The sequence below is a fragment of the Cherax quadricarinatus genome, chromosome 88 (assembly GCF_038502225.1).
Source record: "Cherax quadricarinatus isolate ZL_2023a chromosome 88, ASM3850222v1, whole genome shotgun sequence".
Taxonomy (NCBI): domain Eukaryota; kingdom Metazoa; phylum Arthropoda; class Malacostraca; order Decapoda; family Parastacidae; genus Cherax; species Cherax quadricarinatus.
In genome coordinates this window covers 7,129,526-7,150,931 of record NC_091379.1, presented here as the reverse complement: position 1 = coordinate 7,150,931, position 21,406 = coordinate 7,129,526, and the positions used below count along the sequence as shown (strand labels likewise).

At 41.9% G+C, this 21,406-nt stretch overlaps 1 protein-coding gene across 5 annotated transcripts in view; it reads left to right on the top strand.

Moving 5' to 3' along the window:
• The window catches only part of LOC128698506 (transient receptor potential channel pyrexia), a 79,115-nt gene extending 65,401 nt beyond the window's left edge, over nt 1-13,714 (top strand). For 4 of the 5 annotated variants that reach the window (XM_070103961.1, XM_053790757.2, XM_070103959.1 and 1 more), the window contains 2 exons: nt 10,834-10,896; nt 13,365-13,418. In XM_070103961.1, the coding sequence (XP_069960062.1) occupies nt 10,834-10,877 (44 nt within the window). In that variant the 3' untranslated portion in view covers nt 10,878-10,896; nt 13,365-13,418. Of the gene's footprint in view, nt 1-10,833; nt 10,897-13,364 lie in introns of all 5 variants that reach the window. The other variant, XM_070103962.1, reaches the window with a different exon arrangement.
• The last annotated feature ends 7,692 nt before the right edge of the window (nt 13,715-21,406 follow it).

Genomic DNA, 21,406 nt, shown 5'->3' with positions numbered 1-21,406 from the left:
ATGCGAAAAATACAGACATGAATATTGTGTACTGGAAATTTTAGAGATAAGTGGACGCGATCTCGTATATATTTTTGTGACTCACGAAATCGTAATGACACGATTGCAAACAAACCATACCACGGATGGGGTTAGAACCCGCGATCAGAGTCATAAAACTCCAGATTAATGTGTCGGTCTGGAGTTTAACGACTCTCTGATCGCGGGTTCTAACCCCTCCCGTGGTATGGCTCGTTTACATTTTTGTGAATATATTTAAGAGTGATCTTGAGGGATGCAAGCGGTGGTGTACTCAGGGGTCGATTCATAGCTCCTGGCCCTTGAGTTACCTCAAGATACACCTGTGATATATGAAGGATTCTCACAACATTCACACACTACATGTGATAAGAATGTTATAATGGAAGAAGAGGATGTAGTAACTAATGTTAAGCATCGTGTGATGTGGATGAAGTTTGTGATAAATGTTTGTGAACCTTAATGATTCTCTTCCCAGAAGAATAAAAGTGACGATACTGTTACTAAAATAATTCAGATCTATGTTAGGTAAAAAGACACATTTATCTCCTCCATATTGTGATTTAGATATGAATTGTAATAATGTTGGTAGATTTACCGGCAATATGTTGGGTAAAAGGACACAAGTGCAATTAATGTGGCATTTTATTGTGGCAACGTTTCGCCCTCCAGGAGCTTTGTCAACGTTCTTACTGCTAAGTGAACGGGAACAGCGGGTGGAAGGTGGCTAGCACCCAGGTACCTGCTTACTGCTAGGTGAACAGGGACAGCAGGTGTAAGGTGACTAACACCCAGGTACCTACTCACTGCTAGGTGAACAGGGACAGCAGGTGTAAGGTGACTAACACCCAGGTACCTACTCACTGCTAGGTGAACAGGGACAGCAGGTTTAAGGTGACTAACACCCAGGTACCTACTCACTGCTAGGTGAACAGAGACAGCAGGTTTAAGGTGACTAACACCCAGATACCTACTCACTGCTAGGTGAACAGGGACAGCAGGTTTAAGGTGACTAACACCCAGATACCTACTCACTGCTAGGTGAACAGGAACAGCAAGTGTAAGAAAACCCGTGCTGGGGATCGATCCCTGGTTCCCTCAGTGCAAGTCGAGGACGCTACCAACCAACCCACGAACACCCACATGACTTACTAACTCTAGTAAGGTGCTCACAGGTGTGGGTGGTCAACCAGACCTGTAACAATCACGTCAGTAATTGTTCCTACATATATTTCTCATTATCAACAATAAAAGTCTTATTACAATGATTATATTTTTATATTTGTCCTCACTGAGTACACATACTTGGGTATACCATACCCAGGTATACCATACCCAGGTATAGCTGATGGAGATGATTTCAAGAAATATACCTCACCAATTTTAATGGTTCACAACAAATCTGGAAATTGGCTAAAATTCCAATTCCAGATTAGTGAATCACTTTACATAAGACAGATACAGTTACACAAATAACCCGCACATAGAAGAGAGAAGCTTACGACGACGTTTCGGTCCGACTTGGACCATTTACAAAGTCACACTTTGTAAATGGTCCAAGTCGGACCGAAACGTCGTCGTAAGCTTCTCTCTTTTATGTGCGGGTTATTTGTGTATCGTTCCAGTCACGATATTGTGCCTTTTTTGTTATATACAGATACAGTTCACAGACAAGACACTTCTTACTACTGTAATACAGTACTGATATAATACAATACAAACATCTAATAGCACTGGTGGTGGTGATATTCACAGTCTGGTGAAGGGGATATGGGAACATATTGGTCAGTCTCCTGATCGTCTGGAATCGTTAAAAGGTTGAGTACCTCTGAAGTCTGTAAGCTGTTTAACGTTAGGCTAGTGAATAGACGGGAAGAGAGAACTGGTAGGCTTGTGAATAGACGGGAAGAGAGAACTGGTAGGCTTGTGAATAGACGGGAAGAGAGAACTGGTAGGCTTGTGAATAGACGGGAAGAGAGAACTGGTAGGCTTGTGAATAGACGGGAAGAGAGAACTGGTAGGCTTGTGAATAGACGGGAAGAGAGAACTGGTAGGCTTGTGAATAGACGGGAAGAGAGAACTGGTAGGCTTGTGAATAGACGGGAAGAGAGAACTGGTAGGCTTGTGAATAGACGGGAAGAGAGAACTGGTAGGCTTGTGAATAGACGGGAAGAGAGAACTGGTAGGCTTGTGAATAGACGGGAAGAGAGAACTGGTAGGCTTGTGAATAGACGGGAAGAGAGAACTGGTAGGCTTGTGAATAGACGGGAAGAGAGAACTGGTAGGCTTGTGAATAGACGGGAAGAGAGAACTGGTAGGCTTGTGAATAGACGGGAAGAGAGAACTGGTAGGCTTGTGAATAGACGGGAAGAGAGAACTGGTAGGCTAGTGAATAGACGGGAAGAGAGAACTGGTAGGCTTGTGGATAGACGGGAAGAGAGAACTGGTAGGCTTGTGGATAGACGGGAAGAGAGAACTGGTAGGCATGTGAATAGACGGGAAGAGAGAACTGGTAGGCTTGTGGAAAGACGGGAAGAGAGAATTGGTAGGCTTGTGAATAGACGGGAAGAGAGAACTGGTAGGCTTGTGGATAGACGGGAAGAGAGAACTGGTAGGCTTGTGGATAGACGGGAAAAGAGAACTGGTAGGCTTGTGAATAGACGGGAAGAGAGAACTGGTAGGCTTGTGGATAGACGGGAAGAGAGAACTGGTAGGCTTGTGGATAGACGGGAAGAGAGAACTGGTAGGCTTGTGAATAGACGGGAATAGAGAACTGGTAGGCTTGTGGATAGACGGGAAGAGAGAACTGGTAGGCTTGTGGATAGACGGAAAGAGAGAACTGGTAGGCTTGTGGATAGACGGGAAGAGAGACCTGGTAGGCTTGTGAAAAGACGGGAAGAGAGAACTGGTAGGCTTGTGGATAGACGGGAAGAGAGAACTGGTAGGCTTGTGAATAGACGGGAAGGGAGAACTGGTAGGCTTGTGGATAGACGGGAAGAGAGAACTGGTAGGCTTGTGAATAGATGGGAAGAGAGAACTGGTAGGCTTGTGGATAGACGGGAAGAGAGAACTGGTAGGCATGTGGATAGACGGGAAGAGAGAACTGGTAGGCTTGTGAACAGACGGGAAGAGAGAACTGGTAGGCTTGTGGATAGACGGGAAGAGAGAACTGGTAGGCTTGTGGATAGACGGGAAGAGAGAACTGGTAGGCTTGTGAATAGACGGGAATAGAGAACTGGTCGGCTTGTGGATAGACGGGAAGAGAGAACTGGTAGGCTTGTGGATAGACGGAAAGAGAGAACTGGTAGGCATGCGGATAGACGGGAAGAGAGACCTGGTAGGCTTGTGAAAAGACGGGAAGAGAGAACTGGTAGGCTTGTGGATAGACGAGAAGAGAGAACTGGTAGGCTTGTGAATAGACAGGAAGAGAGAACTGGTAGGCTTGTGGATAGACGGGAAGAGAGAACTGGTAGGCTTGTGAATAGACGGGAAGAGAGAACTGGTAGGCTTGTGGATAGACGGGAAGAGAGAACTGGTAGGCTTGTGGATAGACGGGAAGAGAGAACTGGTAGGCTTGTGGATAGACGGGAAGAGAGAACTGGTAGGCTTGTGAATAGACGGGAAGAGAGAACTGGTAGGCTTGTGAATAGACGGGAAGAGAGAACTGGTAGGCTTGTGAATAGACGGGAAGAGAGAACTGGTAGGCTTATGAATAGACGGGAAGAGAGAACTGGTAGGCTTGTGGATAGACGGGAAGATAGAACTGGTAGGCTTGTGGATAGACGGGAAGATAGAACTGGTAGGCTTGTGGATAGACGGGAAGATAGAACTGGTAGGCTTGTGAATAGACGGGAAGATAGAACTGGTAGGCTTGTGAATAGACGGGAAGAGATAACTGGCAAGGTTGTGGTGGGTGTAACAGTTACTACCTTCTCTTTTAATACATAACCCACACATAGGAGAAAGAAACTTATGAGGACGTTAGGGTCCCACTTGGTTCATTAACTAGACACACACTAACATACGAAGGTAAGGGAGCCAGTATATATATACTAGAGGAGGACAAGGACGGGACAAAGTGAGGAAGAAGAAAGAAGTGGAGATAGTAGTGGTAGAAATAATGCTGGTAGTAGTAGTAGTATTAGCAGTAGTAGTAGTGACACAAGAGACAGAAAGTGGAGTGAAGCGAGGCAATAGTAGTAGTACTAGTAATAGTAGTAGTAGTAAATTATTGTATTGGTCAACCACTATGATTGCGAGGAAAAAATAATATCCCTTCAATTACACTTCTTTAAATTACAACTGTGACTTCTTGTTATTCCTCTTTCAAGTACTAAGAAGTCTTCTTGATCTAACTACGGCGTCTTATTCCTCTTTCAAGTACTAAGAAGTCTTCTTGATCTAACTACGGCGTCTTGTTATTTCTCTTTCAAGTACTAAGAAGTCTTCTTGATCTAACTACGGCGTCTTATTCCTCTTTCAAGTACTAAGAAGTCTTCTTGATCTAACTACGGCGTCTTGTTATTCCTCTTTCAAGTACTAAGAAGTCTTCTTGATCTAACTACGGCGTCTTATTCCTCTTTCAAGTACTAAGAAGTCTTCTTGATCTAACTACGGCGTCTTGTTATTCCTCTTTCAAGTACTAAGAAGTCTTCTTGATCTAACTACGGCGTCTTATTCCTCTTTCAAGTACTAAGAAGTCTTCTTGATCTAACTACGGCGTCTTGTTATTCCTATTTCAAGTACTAAGAAGTCTTCTTGATCTAACTACGGCGTCTTGTTATTCCTCTTTCAAGTACTAAGAAGTCTTCTTGATCTAACTACGGCGTCTTATTCCTCTTTCAAGTACTAAGAAGTCTTCTTGATCTAACTACGGCGTCTTATTCCTCTTTCAAGTACTAAGAAGTCTTCTTGATCTAACTACGGCGTCTTATTCCTCTTTCAAGTACTAAGAAGTCTTCTTGATCTAACTACGGCGTCTTATTCCTCTTTCAAGTACTAAGAAGTCTTCTTGATCTAACTACGGCGTCTTATTCCTCTTTCAAGTACTAAGAAGTCTTCTTGATCTAACTACGGCGTCTTATTCCTCTTTCAAGTACTAAGAAGTCTTCTTGATCTAACTACGGCGTCTTGTTATTCCTCTTTCAAGTACTAAGAAGTCTTCTTGATCTAACTACGGCGTCTTATTCCTCTTTCAAGTACTAAGAAGTCTTCTTGATCTAACTACGGCGTCTTGTTATTTCTCTTTCAAGTACTAAGAAGTCTTCTTGATCTAACTACGGCGTCTTATTCCTCTTTCAAGTACTAAGAAGTCTTCTTGATCTAACTACGGCGTCTTATTCCTCTTTCAAGTACTAAGAAGTCTTCTTGATCTAACTACGGCGTCTTGTTATTTCTCTTTCAAGTACTAAGAAGTCTTCTTGATCTAACTACGGCGTCTTATTCCTCTTTCAAGTACTAAGAAGTCTTCTTGATCTAACTACGGCGTCTTATTCCTCTTTCAAGTACTAAGAAGTCTTTTTGATCTAACTACGGCGTCTTATTCCTCTTTCAAGTACTAAGAAGTCTTCTTGATCTAACTACGGCGTCTTGTTATTCCTCTTTCAAGTACTAAGAAGTCTTCTTGATCTAACTACGGCGTCTTATTCCTCTTTCAAGTACTAAGAAGTCTTCTTGATCTAACTACGGCGTCTTGTTATTTATCTTGCAGGAACTTTACATCTTCTTTATCAACTCTTTCATGTTGTTTTATGACTTTATATGTGGTAATCCTGTTGGATCTAAGTAAGTGGAGACAAGTGGTTTTTATGACATGCAAGTGCTGTTGGAGTGTGAGAAAGGTAGCACTGATGAAGGACTCGAGTCCTGAAGGTGGAAAGTACTCTCCTAAGGAAGGGTAAGTAGGTTTATTTAGGTACATGTACACGTAAGTACAATTATCATACATATTAACATGTGTAGATAACACAGGATAACCCAAAAAAGTCAGAGACAAAGTGACTTATTTCCACTGATGTAGTTGGGAGGGTCATCCGACTTGTAATGTCAGCATCCTTCTGGCAAACAAATGATTGTACGAATGATGGTAAATGTGTTTCTTCTTTTTAATGAAGTTTTTATACCTCGGTGGGAGATCGTCGGCGTATTAACAACAATTTGGGTATTATGTCTAGTTTTCCTAACGTGGACATCATGAGCGTAGAGCTTTATGGTCAGTCCCTCAGCCTGGAGGATGAGGGACTGACCACCTCAAAATTACGTCTTCAAAGGTGATGGACTGATTACATCGTCTTTACATCTCTACTGATTCTGCTAACTCATCTGTATTCAACTGAAGAAGCCTACCGAGTAGGCGAAACGTTTCGGAATAGAGATACCTAATTGTTGCACATGTCTTACTTATCAACATGTCGATATTATACACCATTTTCCACCCGCCTAATATCCCTGAGTATCATGTACGTCATGGTTATGTCGCTATGTGAGCTTTAGCACCTCAGGGACTGTTTTTCTTGCAAACTTTTGTATTTTCTAAACTCCTCAACGTTTTATTCATTATCTCGTAAAACATAAGTGGTTTGTTTACCAGACGTCTCGCCCTAAACAAGACTTAATAATCAAGCCAGTCACTTCACATCGTTCTCCTTATTCTGTATTACTGTAGATAGTACAGTCATGTCTGTGTATTATCTTCTGTATTACTGTAGATAGTACAGTAATGTCTGTGTGTTATCTTCTGTATTACTGTAGATAGTATAGTGTTGTCTGTCTGTCTGTCTGTCCTTTTTCTTGAACAACAGGATATCTAATGCTTACCAGAAGATTACTTGCTATCTACAGCGACTTGCAAGTTTTCATCAGTGGATCACACAGTGAACCACCAGTGGGCCCCGCCCACGTGTGACGATATCTTTAACTGCTGAACCTGTCTGGCTGCAGCATATCAGCCTAAATCCTCACGCCTCCTAAACTGCCACAGGATATTGCATAACAATTTATACAATCTAGATCTGAAATGGCCTTCTAAGAAATCTGGCTACCAAGTCGAATTTTGGGTACAAATCGTGTTGAGGTCCCCCTCAAAGCCGCCATCATGACTCACGAAATCGTAATAACACGATTCCAAACAAACCACGAAATGGGTGGGGTATGAACCCATGGCCTGGAGTTTTACGAATCACTCGCCACGGGTTCAAACCCCACCCGTTCCGTGTTTTTTTTTTTAATGGTGTTGAGGGCACACAGGTGTTATGGGCACGGAAAAAGTACATTATGCAGATTTAGCCTCGTATAAGCCAATAAAGTCCACCCACTGTGACTTACTACCACTGGCGGCACTGAACAAGCTCTCAGTGGAGCCGCAGTGTCTTAATAAAACAAAATGTCTGGTTTACGACATTTTATTGAGAAAACTCTTGGTTCACTGATACACAGACGCCTTGAGTCTTCAAAAGACGTTTTGCCTATTGATACATATGTAGCTTGTGCTACATGTGTAGACTCTGATGGACACTGAGGGCTAAATACTACGCTCTCAGGTAGTTGCTTCAACATCTACAACACTACGCTCTCAGGTAGTTGCTTCAACATCTACAACACTACACTCTCAGGTAGTTGCTTCAACATCTACAACACTACACTCTCAGGTAGTTGCTTCAACATCTACAACACTACGCTCTCAGGTAGTTGCTTCAACATCTACAACACTACGCTCTCAGGTAGTTGCTTCAACATCTACAACACTACGCTCTCAGGTAGTTGCTTCAACATCTACAACACTACGCTCTCAGGTAGTTGCTTCAACATCTACAACACTACACTCTCAGGTAGTTGCTTCAACATCTACAACACTACGCTCTCAGGTAGTTGCTTCAACATCTACAACACTACACTCTCAGGTAGTTGCTTCAACATCTACAACACTACACTCTCAGGTAGTTGCTTCAACATCTACAACACTACACTCTCAGGTAGTTGCTTCAACATCTACAACACTACACTCTCAGGTAGTTGCTTCAACATCTACAACACTACACTCTCAGGTAGTTGCTTCAACATCTACAACACTACGCTCTCAGGTAGTTGCTTCAACATCTACAACACTACGCTCTCAGGTAGTTGCTTCAACATCTACAACACTACGCTCTCAGGTAGTTGCTTCAACATCTACAACACTACGCTCTCAGGTAGTTGCTTCAACATCTACAACACTACGCTCTCAGGTAGTTGCTTCAACATCTACAACACTACGCTCTCAGGTAGTTGCTTCAACATCTACAACACTACGCTCTCAGGTAGTTGCTTCAACATCTACAACACTACGCTCTCAGGTAGTTGCTTCAACATCTACAACACTACGCTCTCAGGTAGTTGCTTCAACATCTACAACACTACGCTCTCAGGTAGTTGCTTCAACATCTACAACACTACGCTCTCAGGTAGTTGCTTCAACATCTACAACACTACGCTCTCAGGTAGTTGCTTCAACATCTACAACACTACGCTCTCAGGTAGTTGCTTCAACATCTACAACACTACGCTCTCAGGTAGTTGCTTCAACATCTACAACACTACGCTCTCAGGTAGTTGCTTCAACATCTACAACACTACGCTCTCAGGTAGTTGCTTCAACATCTACAACACTACGCTCTCAGGTAGTTGCTTCAACATCTACAACACTACGCTCTCAGGTAGTTGCTTCAACATCTACAACACTACGCTCTCAGGTAGTTGCTTCAACATCTACAACACTACGCTCTCAGGTAGTTGCTTCAACATCTACAACACTACGCTCTCAGGTAGTTGCTTCAACATCTACAACACTACGCTCTCAGATAGTTGCTTCAACATCTACAACACTACGCTCTCAGGTAGTTGCTTCAACATCTACAACACTACACTCTCAGGAAGTTGCTTCAACATCTACAATAATATCATTTACAATAACATTTATATATCAAAGCTGCACTCAATGTCAAGTGATATAAACGTAAAAACACTGAAGTGTTTGATAAAAGGACACAATTACAACTAATGCGAGGTTGTACTGTGGCAACGTTTCGCTCTCCAGGAGCTTTGTTAAGCTGTTACAAACAATATATGAACACTGTATATACAGACATCAGTGTGAGTGTATATATAGACATTAGCAGTAAGTAGTTACCTGGGTCACCTTACAATTGCTGCCCCTGTTCACCTAGCACTAAATAGGTACCTGGATGTTAGCCAATGCAACAGTGTATCTTTATGGATAGGCAGTCAAGTACAGAAAAGTTGATAGGCAGAGATACTTGAAGACGATGTAATCAGTAGTATTACTCAGTTGGACATTGGTAGCATATGTCTTACCTAACAACTTGTCGGTAGATGTTCAAATGTTAGCCAATGACCTGATATGAAGGACCTGATGAAGGATAACAGCTGTTGACCTGTAAACCTGATTTGTGTAAACAACACGAATTGTTATGTTGAAAATGGTATAAGATACCGACTGGGTGATGATTAAGATACATGTGCAGCAGTTGGGTATCTTTATGGTTGAAACATTTCGCCTACACAATAGGCTTCTTCAGTCAAATACAGAGGCAAGAGTAGTAGTGAAGTAAAGATGTTATCAGTCCATCAACCTTGGATATATGAGGTGGTCAGTCCTTCAGCCTGGATGGTGAGTGGATTCATTACATCTTCATTTCACTACTACACCCGTTTCGCCTACACAGTAGGCAAAACGTTTCAACAATATAGATACCCAACAGCTTTCACATCAGCCCACCTCTGGCTGCTTAGAAATACGCAGATGAGAGGCAAATCGATCCTCCCTTGTTTACGAAGGGCAAATTTCACAAAGATTGCCAGCGCATCATTGGTTAATGTACAGCCAATTACAGTGCTCGCAATCACGAGTCATTTTCCAGCGATCATTGGCTTGGGACGAGCAATGTTGCTATTGCAACCGAACCTGTTGTGACGTCACGTGTCACCTTTTAGCAGATGCTGGAGTATATAAGAGAGTGAGAGAGGTTGCTATGGTATCAGTCTTTCTTCTCTCTCTACACAGACACCATGAGTCTTACGGTAAACAAGTCTGTTTCTTGTCTTAGTAATAAATCAAATATTGAGTTAATATAACACTAACTCAAATATTTAGTAATTATAGCAGTAACTCAGGTATAGTGAGTTATTATCACAGTAGCTCAATTATAGTGCGGTATCACAATAACTCAACCCAGAAGACTGGAGCTTATGACGACGTTTCGGTCCAACTTGGACCATTACTAGTGAATATGATAATGGTATACAATACCGACAGGTTGATAAGACATGTGTAACAGTTAGGTAGCTATATTCCGAAACGTTTCGCCTACACAGTAGGCTTCTTCAGTCGAGTACAGAAGAGTTAGCATAAACAGTAAAAAAGTGAAAACTCTTCTCCAGGCTGAGGGACCGAATCTGAGGTGGTCAGTCCCTCAGGGACTGACCACCTCACAACTACGTCTTCAAGGGTGATGGACTGATTACATCGTCTTCACATCTCTACTGCTTCTGCTAACTCTTCTGTACTCGACTGAAGAAGCCTGCTGTGTAGGCGAAACGTTTTGGAATATAGATACCTAACTGTTGGTAATGTATCTTACTTATCAACATTAACTACTCACTAGTGTGACCTAAACGTCGTGGTCAGCTTCTCTCTCTCTTATGTGCGGGTTATTTGTGTATTGTTCCAGTCACGGTATTGTACCTGTCTGCTTTTCACTGTGAACAAAATTTGCCAGCTATGTGTGAAATACGTAAACACAAACTCATGTGACATTGCAGGTGTGTGTGCTGTTTGCTGTGATTGCGCTCGCAATCTGCGCTGATCCTCTGACCTACCCTGATGTGAGTTCATGACCAATTCTTTCGTACATGAATCATATACAATACCGACCAGATGAAGAATTAAGACATCTGCGTATCCGTATTTGTAGACGTTTCACCATCCATTGGCTTTATCAATACAATCCAAGGCTGAGGGACTGATTTCCTCATCTTTTGTATACAATTCTTCGCATTATGTCCTTGTATTGATCAAGTCACTGGATGGCGAAACGTCTACAAATAAAGATACCCAGATGTTGCACATGTGTCTAATTCTTCAATTCTTTTATATAAAACTGAGGACTAGTAACTAGTGACATTTATTAAGAGGCGCGTCAATCCCCCTGTTTTCTAATATGTTATTTCTCCACTATAATCTACCTTGTCCATAATTACTATCGCATTTGTTTTGTCTGTTTCGTAAGGTGAAGTCCAGGATCTTTCCTTAATTCATGGTATAACTTAGCAAATCTTTGATGACAGTTGTGTTGCAACTCAATGTATTACATATTCTAACGAAAATCTTAGTTTAATATCTTGATTATGCACCCCATACCCATGGTGTGGGTGATAGTTACCCCATACCCATGGTGTGGGTGGTAGTTACACCATACCCATGGTGTGGGTGATAGTTACACCATACCCATGGTGTGGGTGAGTTACACCATACCCATGGTGTGGGTGGTAGTTACCCCATACCCATGGTGTGGGTGATAGTTACACCATACCCATGGTGTGGGTGATAGTTACCCCATACCCATGGTGTGGGTGGTAGTTACACCATACCCATGGTGTGGGTGAGTTACACCATACCCATGGTGTGGGTGATAGTTACCCCATACCCATGGTGTGGGTGATAGTTACACCATACCCATGGTGTGGGTGATAGTTACCCCATACCCATGGTGTGGGTGATAGTTACACCATACCCATGGTGTGGGTGATAGTTACACCATACCCATGGTGTGGGTGGTAGTTACACCATACCCATGGTGTGGGTGGTAGTTACCCCATACCCATGGTGTGGGTGGTAGTTACACCATACCCATGGTGTGGGTGGTAGTTACACCATACCCATGGTGTGGGTGGTAGTTACCCCATACCCATGGTGTGGGTGGTAGTTACACCATACCCATGGTGTGGGTGGTAGTTACACCATACCCATGGTGTGGGTGGTAGTTACACCATACCCATGGTGTGGGTGGTAGTTACACCATACCCATGGTGTGGGTGGTAGTTACCCCATACCCATTGTGTGGGTGGTAGTTACCCCATACCCATGGTGTGGGTGGTAGTTACACCATACCCATGGTGTGGGTGGTAGTTACCCCATACCCATGGTGTGGGTGGTAGTTACCCCATACCCATGGTGTGGGTGGTAGTTACACCATACCCATGGTGTGGGTGGTAGCTACACCATACCCATGGTGTGGGTGATAGCCACACCATACCCATGATGTGGGTGATAGCCACACCATACTCATGGTGTGGGTGATAGCCACACCATACTCATGGTGTGGGTGGTAGTTACACCATATCCATGGTGTGGGTGGTAGTTACACCATATCCATGGTGTGGGTGGTAGTTACACCATATCCATGGTGTGGGTGGTAGTTACACCATACCCATGGTGTGGGTGGTAGCCACACAATATCCATGGTGTGGGTGGTAGTCAAAATATTACAGAGGCACATAATAGGTCCAGGGACTGGACCACAAAGTTTTGATAGTTGAACAAGTTACAGCGGTATTGAACTATTTACGTGCTAAACCATACCCCCGGCCGGGACTGAACCCGCGGTCGTGTCATTACGATTTCTTGAGTCGTATTTACGTGCTTATATCTGGTTACAATTGTAATGAGTTTTTTATGCAGGACGAAAGTCCATTATCGAAGACGTCCGTGTTGTTGCCAGAACGACCCCCCCCCCTCCATACTTCACTTACCACTGGTCAGGAGGATTTATCACTGTCCCTACTTTATTCTACAAACATTATTTAGGTACAGATACACATAGGTCTTACTATCATACATACGCAGATTACATAGGATAACCCATAAAAGTTGGTTGGCAGCACACTCAGCTCACACACTGAAGTCCGTGGCTCAATCCCCGGTACGGGTGGAAATATTAGAACGTATTTCCTTAAAACACCTGCTGTCCCTCTTCACCTAGCAGTAAGTAGGTAACCTGGGTGTTAGTTGACCGGTGTGGGTCGCATCCTGGGGACAAAATTAACCTAATTTGCCCGAACTGCTCTGCATAACCAGAGGCTTTCTATATAGTATGTCACTGTCAGCTATGATCTGTATAAGTTGTATAATATAAGAACATAAGAAAGAACACTGCAGCAGGCCTACTGGCCCATGCGAGGCAGGTCCAGGTCTCCTACCGGCTTAAGCCAATGCCCCAACCTAGTCAGGTCATTATTATTGGGGTCCTTGATTTTCATAGTTTAACATGTGTAAATTACCTCTTCTTCTACAGACACTTCCGAAGTATGACTACAACTACGTGGTCAGAGATGACTTTACAGCGAACAGCTTCGGGTTACAAGAGTCTCGTGATGGAGCGAGGACGAGTGGTCAGTACCACGTAGCACTACCAGACGGCAGAGTCCAGGTGGTCACCTACACGGCTGATGAGAATGGTTACAAGGCCCAAGTGGACTACCAGCCCACGCTAGCACCATACTGGTCTTATCCCTCACCACTATCACCACTATCACCATCACCACCAGCCCAGTACACATTCTACTCTCCTCCTCCGCCACCACCTCCTCCACCGCCCCCACCCGTTTACTCGTTCTATTCTGCCCCACCTCCTCCTCCACCACCTCCACCACCACCACCCCCTCCCCCACCACCACCACCTCCTCCACCACCACCTCCTCCACCACCTCCTCCACCACCTCCTCCACCACCTCCTCCACCACCTCCTCCACCACGACCACGACCACCACCACCACAGTACTACGGCATCCCTTACGGACCTGCCCCTTTGGTCGTCCAGCCAGCCCCTTATGCCCCTAACTATCCCTACCCTTACCCTTACCACCCCTAACCTAACTCCCCCATCTCTTCCCTTGCAAGGATTACCTTTAAACTTATGACAAAGTAATTTAAAAGCAGTTTCTTTTTACTTTCATCAATATAATTTCAAACTTTTATGCATTAGGAAGGAGGTGACGAAATAAATATTACCTTTTTCGACTTATATATATATATATATATATATATATATATATATATATATATATATATATATATACAATAAAAATACTAACTATTTGAAGGCATTTCTAGTACCCTTTTAACAATTTTTATATAAAAAAAAAGTATTGGTAGTGGTGTTTTATTGGTCAGGAGAAATGTGAAAATTTGTACAGACGTGGTCATAATCACGTGAGCGAGACCTTCCCCTGGTTTACTGGTCTATAAGAAGTTACATTAAGAATCACAACGTGGCCTGGTAGGAAACGCTCTTGCCTCACACACACAGTGTCTGTGGTTTAATCCCCGGCAAGGGTGACAACATTGGGCGTGTTTCCCTACACGTTGTCACTATTCACCTAGCGGTAAGTAGGTACCTGGGTGCTAGTGGAATGGTGTGGGTCGCATCCTGGGGGACAAGATTGAAGGACCACAGTGGAAATAAGACAGTCCTCCATGACGCACTGACTTTCTTGGGTTATCCTGGGTGACTAACCCTCCCTACCCCAGGTTATCCTGGGTGACTAACCCTCCCTACCCCAGGTTATCCTGGCTGACTAACCCTCTCTACCCCAGATTATCCTGGGTGACTAACCCTCTCTACCCCAGATTATCCTGGGTGACTAACCCTCCCTACCCCAGGTTATCCTGGCTGACTAACCCTCTCTACCCCAGATTATCCTGGCTGACTAACCCTCCCTACCCCAGGTTATCCTGGCTGACTAACCCTCTCTACCCCAGATTATCCTGGCTGACTAACCCCCCCTACCCCAGATTATCCTGGCTGACTAACCCTCTCTACCCCAGATTATCCTGGCTGACTAACCCTCCCTACCCCAGGTTATCCTGGCTGACTAACCCTCTCTACCCCAGATTATCCTGGCTGACTAACCCTCCCTACCCCAGATTATCCTGGCTGACTAACCCTCCCTACCCCAGATTATCCTGGCTGACTAACCCTCCCTACCCCGGGTTAAAAGTTTCAACAAATCTTATAACACCAGAGAATAGTATCCTAGGATAATAGGACAGCTAGAGTGTTTAGCTGCTCTCCTACCTACTAATAATCCTTGGCCTGGTCATGGACCGGGCCGCGGGGGCGTTGATCCCCGGAATAACCTCCAGGTAACCTCCAGGCTAGGGATGAACGTAAACTCGAAATGTACACAGATGTATACTCCTCGGTATACCTCGCAGAAAAAAATTCTCTAGTAACTGATATAAATCAAGTGACTCAAGATCAACCAGGCTGTGATGGGTATGTGGGGCAGTGGGCCACTAGCAGCAAGAGCCTGGTTGACCAGGCAAGCACCAGACGAGCCTGGCCCACGGCCGGGCTCAAGGAAAAGATAAACTCTCGTAACTCATCAAAGATATGGTAGAACTACCGACAAAATATTAGGTAGAATGACACGTGTACAAGTATTGCCACATTTTATCGTAGCAACGTTTCGCTCTCCAGGAGCTTTGTATTGTTTATAACGTTTGTAGATGAATGGTTCAGAGAACCGACATGTTGATAAATTAGACACATGTGCAACTCTTGGGTAGCTTATATTGAGGAAACGTTTCGCCACACAGTGGCTTCATCAGTCCATACAAAGGAGAATCTTGAAGAACAGGAGGAGAATGAGGTAATCAGTCCCTCAACCTTGAGTCGATGTGGTCAGTCCATCAATCTTGAATAGAATATAGAATTCAAGATTGATGGACTGACCACATCGACTCAAGGTTGAGGGACTGATTACCTCATTCTACTCCTGTTCTTCAAGATTCTCCTATCATCATTGTTTATAACGGCTTTATAAAGCTCTTGGAGAGCGAAACGTTGCCATAGTGTCACATTAGCTGCATTTGTGTCCTTTTACCCAACATATTGTGGGTAATTCTAGCAACATTATTACAGTGAGATATCCGTAGAGGTACTGAATGTGATAATGGTACACAATACCGACAGGTTGATAAGCAAGACACATGTGCGACAGTTAGGTGTCTTTATTCCGAAACGTTTCGTCTACACAGTAGGCTTCTTCAGTCGAGTACAGTATATAAGTCTCAATACTGATGCTTGAACTTCACACTGTTCCAGACTATGGAGCAGAACTCTTCTCCAGACTGAGGGACTGACCACCTAAAACTAAATCTTCAAGGATGATGGACTGATTACATCGTCTTCACATCTTTACTGCTTCTGCTAACTCTTCTGTACTCGACTGAAGAAGCCTGCTGTGTAAGCGAAACCTTTCTGAATAAAGACACCTAACTGTTGCACATGTGTCTTACTTCCTGTGTTGGTGTTGTGTATTAATGGTGTATTTGTGTACTAATGGTGTATTTGTGTACTAATGGTGTATTTGTGTACTAATGGTGTATTTGTGTACTAATGATGTATTTGTGTAGTAATGGTGTATTTGTGTACTAATGGTGTATTTGTGTACTAATGGTGTATTTGTGTACTAATGGTGTATTTGTGTAGTAATGGTGTATTTGTGTACTAATGGTGTATTTGTGTACTAATGGTGTATTTGTGTACTAATGGTGTATTTGTGTACTAATGGTGTATTTGTGTACTAATGGTGTATATGTGTACTAATGGTGTATTTGTGTACTAATGGTGTATTTGTGTACTAATGGTGTATTTGTGTACTAATGGTGTATTTGTGTACTAATGGTGTATTTGTGTACTAATGGTGTATTTGTGTACTAATGGTGTATTTGTGTACTAATGGTGTATTTGTGTACTAATGGTGTATTTGTGTACTAATGGTGTATTTAGTGTATTTGTGTACTAATGATGTATTTGATGTATTTGTGTACTAATGATGTATTTAGTGTATTTGTGTACTAATGGTGTATTTGTGTACTAATGGTGTATTTAGTGTATTTGTGTACTAATGGTGTCTAGTATTTAGTATGTACTAATGGTGTATTTGTGTACTAATGGTGTATTTAGTGTATTTGTGTACTAATAATGTATTTAGTGTATTTGTGTACTAATGATGTATTTAGTGTATTTGTGTACTAATGGTGTATTTGGTGTATTTGTGTACTAATGATGTATTTGGTGTATTTGTGTACTAATGATGTATTTAGTGTATTTGTGTACTAATGATGTATTTAGTGTATTTGTGTACTAATGGTGTATTTGGTGTATTTGTGTACTAATGATGTATTTAGTGTATTTGTGTACTAATGATGTATTTAGTGTATTTGTGTACTAATGATGTATTTAGTGTATTTGTGTACTAATGGTGCATTTAGTGTATTTGTGTACTAATGATGTATTTGGTGTATTTGTGTACTAATGATGTATTTAGTGTATTTGTGTACTAATGATGTATTTGGTGTATTTGTGTACTAATGGTGTATTTGGTGTATTTGTGTACTAATGGTGCATTTAGTGTATTTGTGTACTAATGATGTATTTAGTGTATTTGTGTACTAATGGTGTATTTGGTGTATTTGTGTACTAATGATGCATTTAGTGTATTTGTGTACTAATGATGTATTTGTGTACTAATGATGTATTTGGTGTATTTGTGTACTAATGGTGTATTTGGTGTATTTGTGTACTAATGATGTATTTGGTGTATTTGTGTACTAATGGTGTATTTGGTGTATTTGTGTACTAATGATGTATTTGGTGTATTTGTGTACTAATGATGTATTTGGTGTATTTGTGTACTAATGATGTATTTGGTGTATTTGTGTACTAATGGTGTATTTGGTGTATTTGTGTACTAATGATGTATTTGATGTATTTGTGTACTAATGATGTATTTGTGTACTAATGATGTATTTGATGTATTTGTGTACTAATGATGTATTTGATGTATTTGTGTACTAATGATGTATTTGTGTACTAATGATGTATTTGATGTATTTGTGTACTAATGATGTATTTGTGTACTAATGATGTATTTGATGTATTTGTGTACTAATGATGTATTTGATGTATTTGTGTACTAATGATGTATTTGATGTATTTGTGTACTAATGATGTATTTGTGTACTAATGATGTATTTGGTGTATTTGTGTACTAATGATGTATTTGGTGTATTTGTGTACTAATGATGTATTTAGTGTATTTGTGTACTAATGATGTATTTAGTGTATTTGTGTACTAATGATGTATTTGGTGTATTTGTGTACTAATGATGTATTTAGTGTATTTGTGTACTAATGATGTATTTAGTGTATTTGTGTACTAATGATGTATTTGATGTATTTGTGTACTAATGATGTATTTGTGTACTAATGATGTATTTGATGTATTTGTGTACTAATGATGTATTTGATGTATTTGTGTACTAATGATGTATTTGTGTACTAATGATGTATTTGATGTATTTGTGTACTAATGATGTATTTGGTGTATTTGTGTACTAATGATGTATTTGGTGTATTTGTGTACTAATGGTGTATTTGGTGTATTTGTGTACTAATGATGTATTTAGTGTATTTGTGTACTAATGATGTATTTGTGTACTAATGATGTATTTGGTGTATTTGTGTACTAATGATGTATTTAGTGTATTTGTGTACTAATGATGTATTTGTGTACTAATGATGTATTTGGTGTATTTGTGTACTAATGATGTATTTGGTGTATTTGTGTACTAATGGTGTATTTGTGTACTAATGATGTATTTGATGTATTTGTGTACTAATGGTGTATTTGATGTATTTGTGTACTAATGGCATGAGCCAATTGGTTCATACCATTAGTACAGTAAGAGAAAAACAATAAGTGTCCGGGGCCCAAGACTGTTCATCGGCCTCCCACCAGACATAAGGGGGATTATCAATAGACCCCTGACTGTCTTCAAGAAGGAGCTGAACAAACACGTGAAGTCAGTATCTGATCAGCCGGGCTGTGCTTCGTACGTTGGATTACGTGCAGTCAGCAGTAACAGCCTGTTTGATCAGGCCCTGATCCACCGCGAGGCGTGGTCAAGGACTGGACCTCGGGGGCGTTGACCCCGGAACACCCTCCAGGTAGATGCTGGGTACGTCTAACTCGTATCCAACAGCACACACCCACTCACGTAGAAAATGGTATAAAATACCAACAAGTTGAAGATTCAGACACATGTATAACAGTTGGGAATCTTTAGTGTCGAAACGTTTCGCCTACACGGCAGGCTTCTTCAGTCAAATACAGAATATACTGGGTATACTGGCAAATTTGTCCGCACACACACTAACTGTACTGGGAACTATCATGACTCACATAATCATAATTACACGAATGCAAACTAACCACGGAACGGGTGGTTTTTGAACTTATGGCGAGTGAGTCGTAAAACTCCAGACCAGTGTGTAAGACACTGGGCCAGCTGACAATAATAAGATTCATCCAACTAAGTACAAACATATGCCATAGGGAGGTTAGCATGAGCCCCCACTGTGGGGCTCATGCTAACCTCTCTTTTACATCGCGTTTTACAAGGTTTTACAAGGTTAGGTTAAAGGTTCCTAACTTTATTTACAAGCTAAGAGCTGTTACCTACAACATCTCTTTATCTCTCTCTCTTTCCCTCTCTCTCGTTACACACAAATGACCATTCACTTCACTTATGGAGTTATGAAGAACGATTATCGTATCAGGAGTAAGTGAATTAGAGGGATTTTTCAGGTTACATAACAGTGAGGTAAGAGACCAGGGTGTGGTCGTTGATATTAACAGTGAACAAGAGTACATCAGCAGTGTGCTGCTACACTACCTTACATGACAAGTTATATAGTGGGAACAAAAGTTCGCTAGGTATCTCTGTCATATTCCATCACACAGGATGGTGTTTCACTGTCATATTCCATCACACAGGATGGTGTTTCACTGTTATATTCCATTACACAGGATGGTGTTTCACTGTTATATTCCATTACACAGGATGGTGTTTCACTGTCATATTCCATCACACTGGATGGTGTTTCACTGTTATATTCCATTACACAGGATGGTGTTTCACTGTTATATTCCATCACACAGGATGGTGTTTCACTATCATATTCCATCACACAGGATAGTGTTTCACTGTCATATTCCATCACACAGGATGGTGTTTCACTGTCATATTCCATCACACAGGATGGTGTTTCACTGTCATATTCCATCACACAGGATGGTGTTTCACTGCCATATTCCATCACACTGGATGGTGTTTCACTGCCATATTCCATCACACAGGATGGTGTTTCACTGCCATATTCCATCACACAGGATGGTGTTTCACTGTCATATTCCATCACACTGGATGGTGTTTCACTGTCATATTCCATCACACAGGATGGTGTTTCACTGACATCTTCCATGTTGTTTCACTGTCATATACCATCACACTGGATGGTGTTTCACTGTCATATACCATCACACTGGATGGTGTTTCACTGTCATATACCATCACACAGGATGGTGTTTCACTGTCATATACCATCACACAGGATGGTGTTTCACTGCCATATTCCACCACACAGGATGGTGTTTCACTGTCATATTCCATCACACAGGATGGTGTTTCACTGCCATATTCCACCACACAGGGTGGTGTTTCACTGTCATATACCATCACACAGGATGGTGTTTCACTGTCATATACCATCACACTGGATGGTGTTTCACTGTCATATACCATCACACTGGATGGTGTTTCACTGTCATATACCATCACACAGGATGGTGTTTCACTGTCATATACCATCACACAGGATGGTGTTTCACTGCCATATTCCACCACACAGGATGGTGTTTCACTGTCATATACCATCACACAGGATGGTGTTTCACTGTCATATACCATCACACTGGATGGTGTTTCACTGTCATATACCATCACACTGGATGGTGTTTCACTGTCATATACCATCACACAGGATGGTGTTTCACTGTCATATACCATCACACTGGATGGTGTTTCACTGTCATATTCAGGATGGTGTTTCACTGTCATATTCCATCACACAGGATGGTGTTTCACTGTTATATTCCATTACACAGGATGGTGTTTCACTGTCATATTCCATCACACTGGATGGTGTTTCACTGTTATATTCCATTACACAGGATGGTGTTTCACTGTTATATTCCATCACACAGGATGGTGTTTCACTATCATATTCCATCACACAGGATAGTGTTTCACTGTCATATTCCATCACACAGGATGGTGTTTCACTGTCATATTCCATCACACAGGATGGTGTTTCACTGTCATATTCCATCACACAGGATGGTGTTTCACTGCCATATTCCATCACACTGGATGGTGTTTCACTGCCATATTCCATCACACAGGATGGTGTTTCACTGCCATATT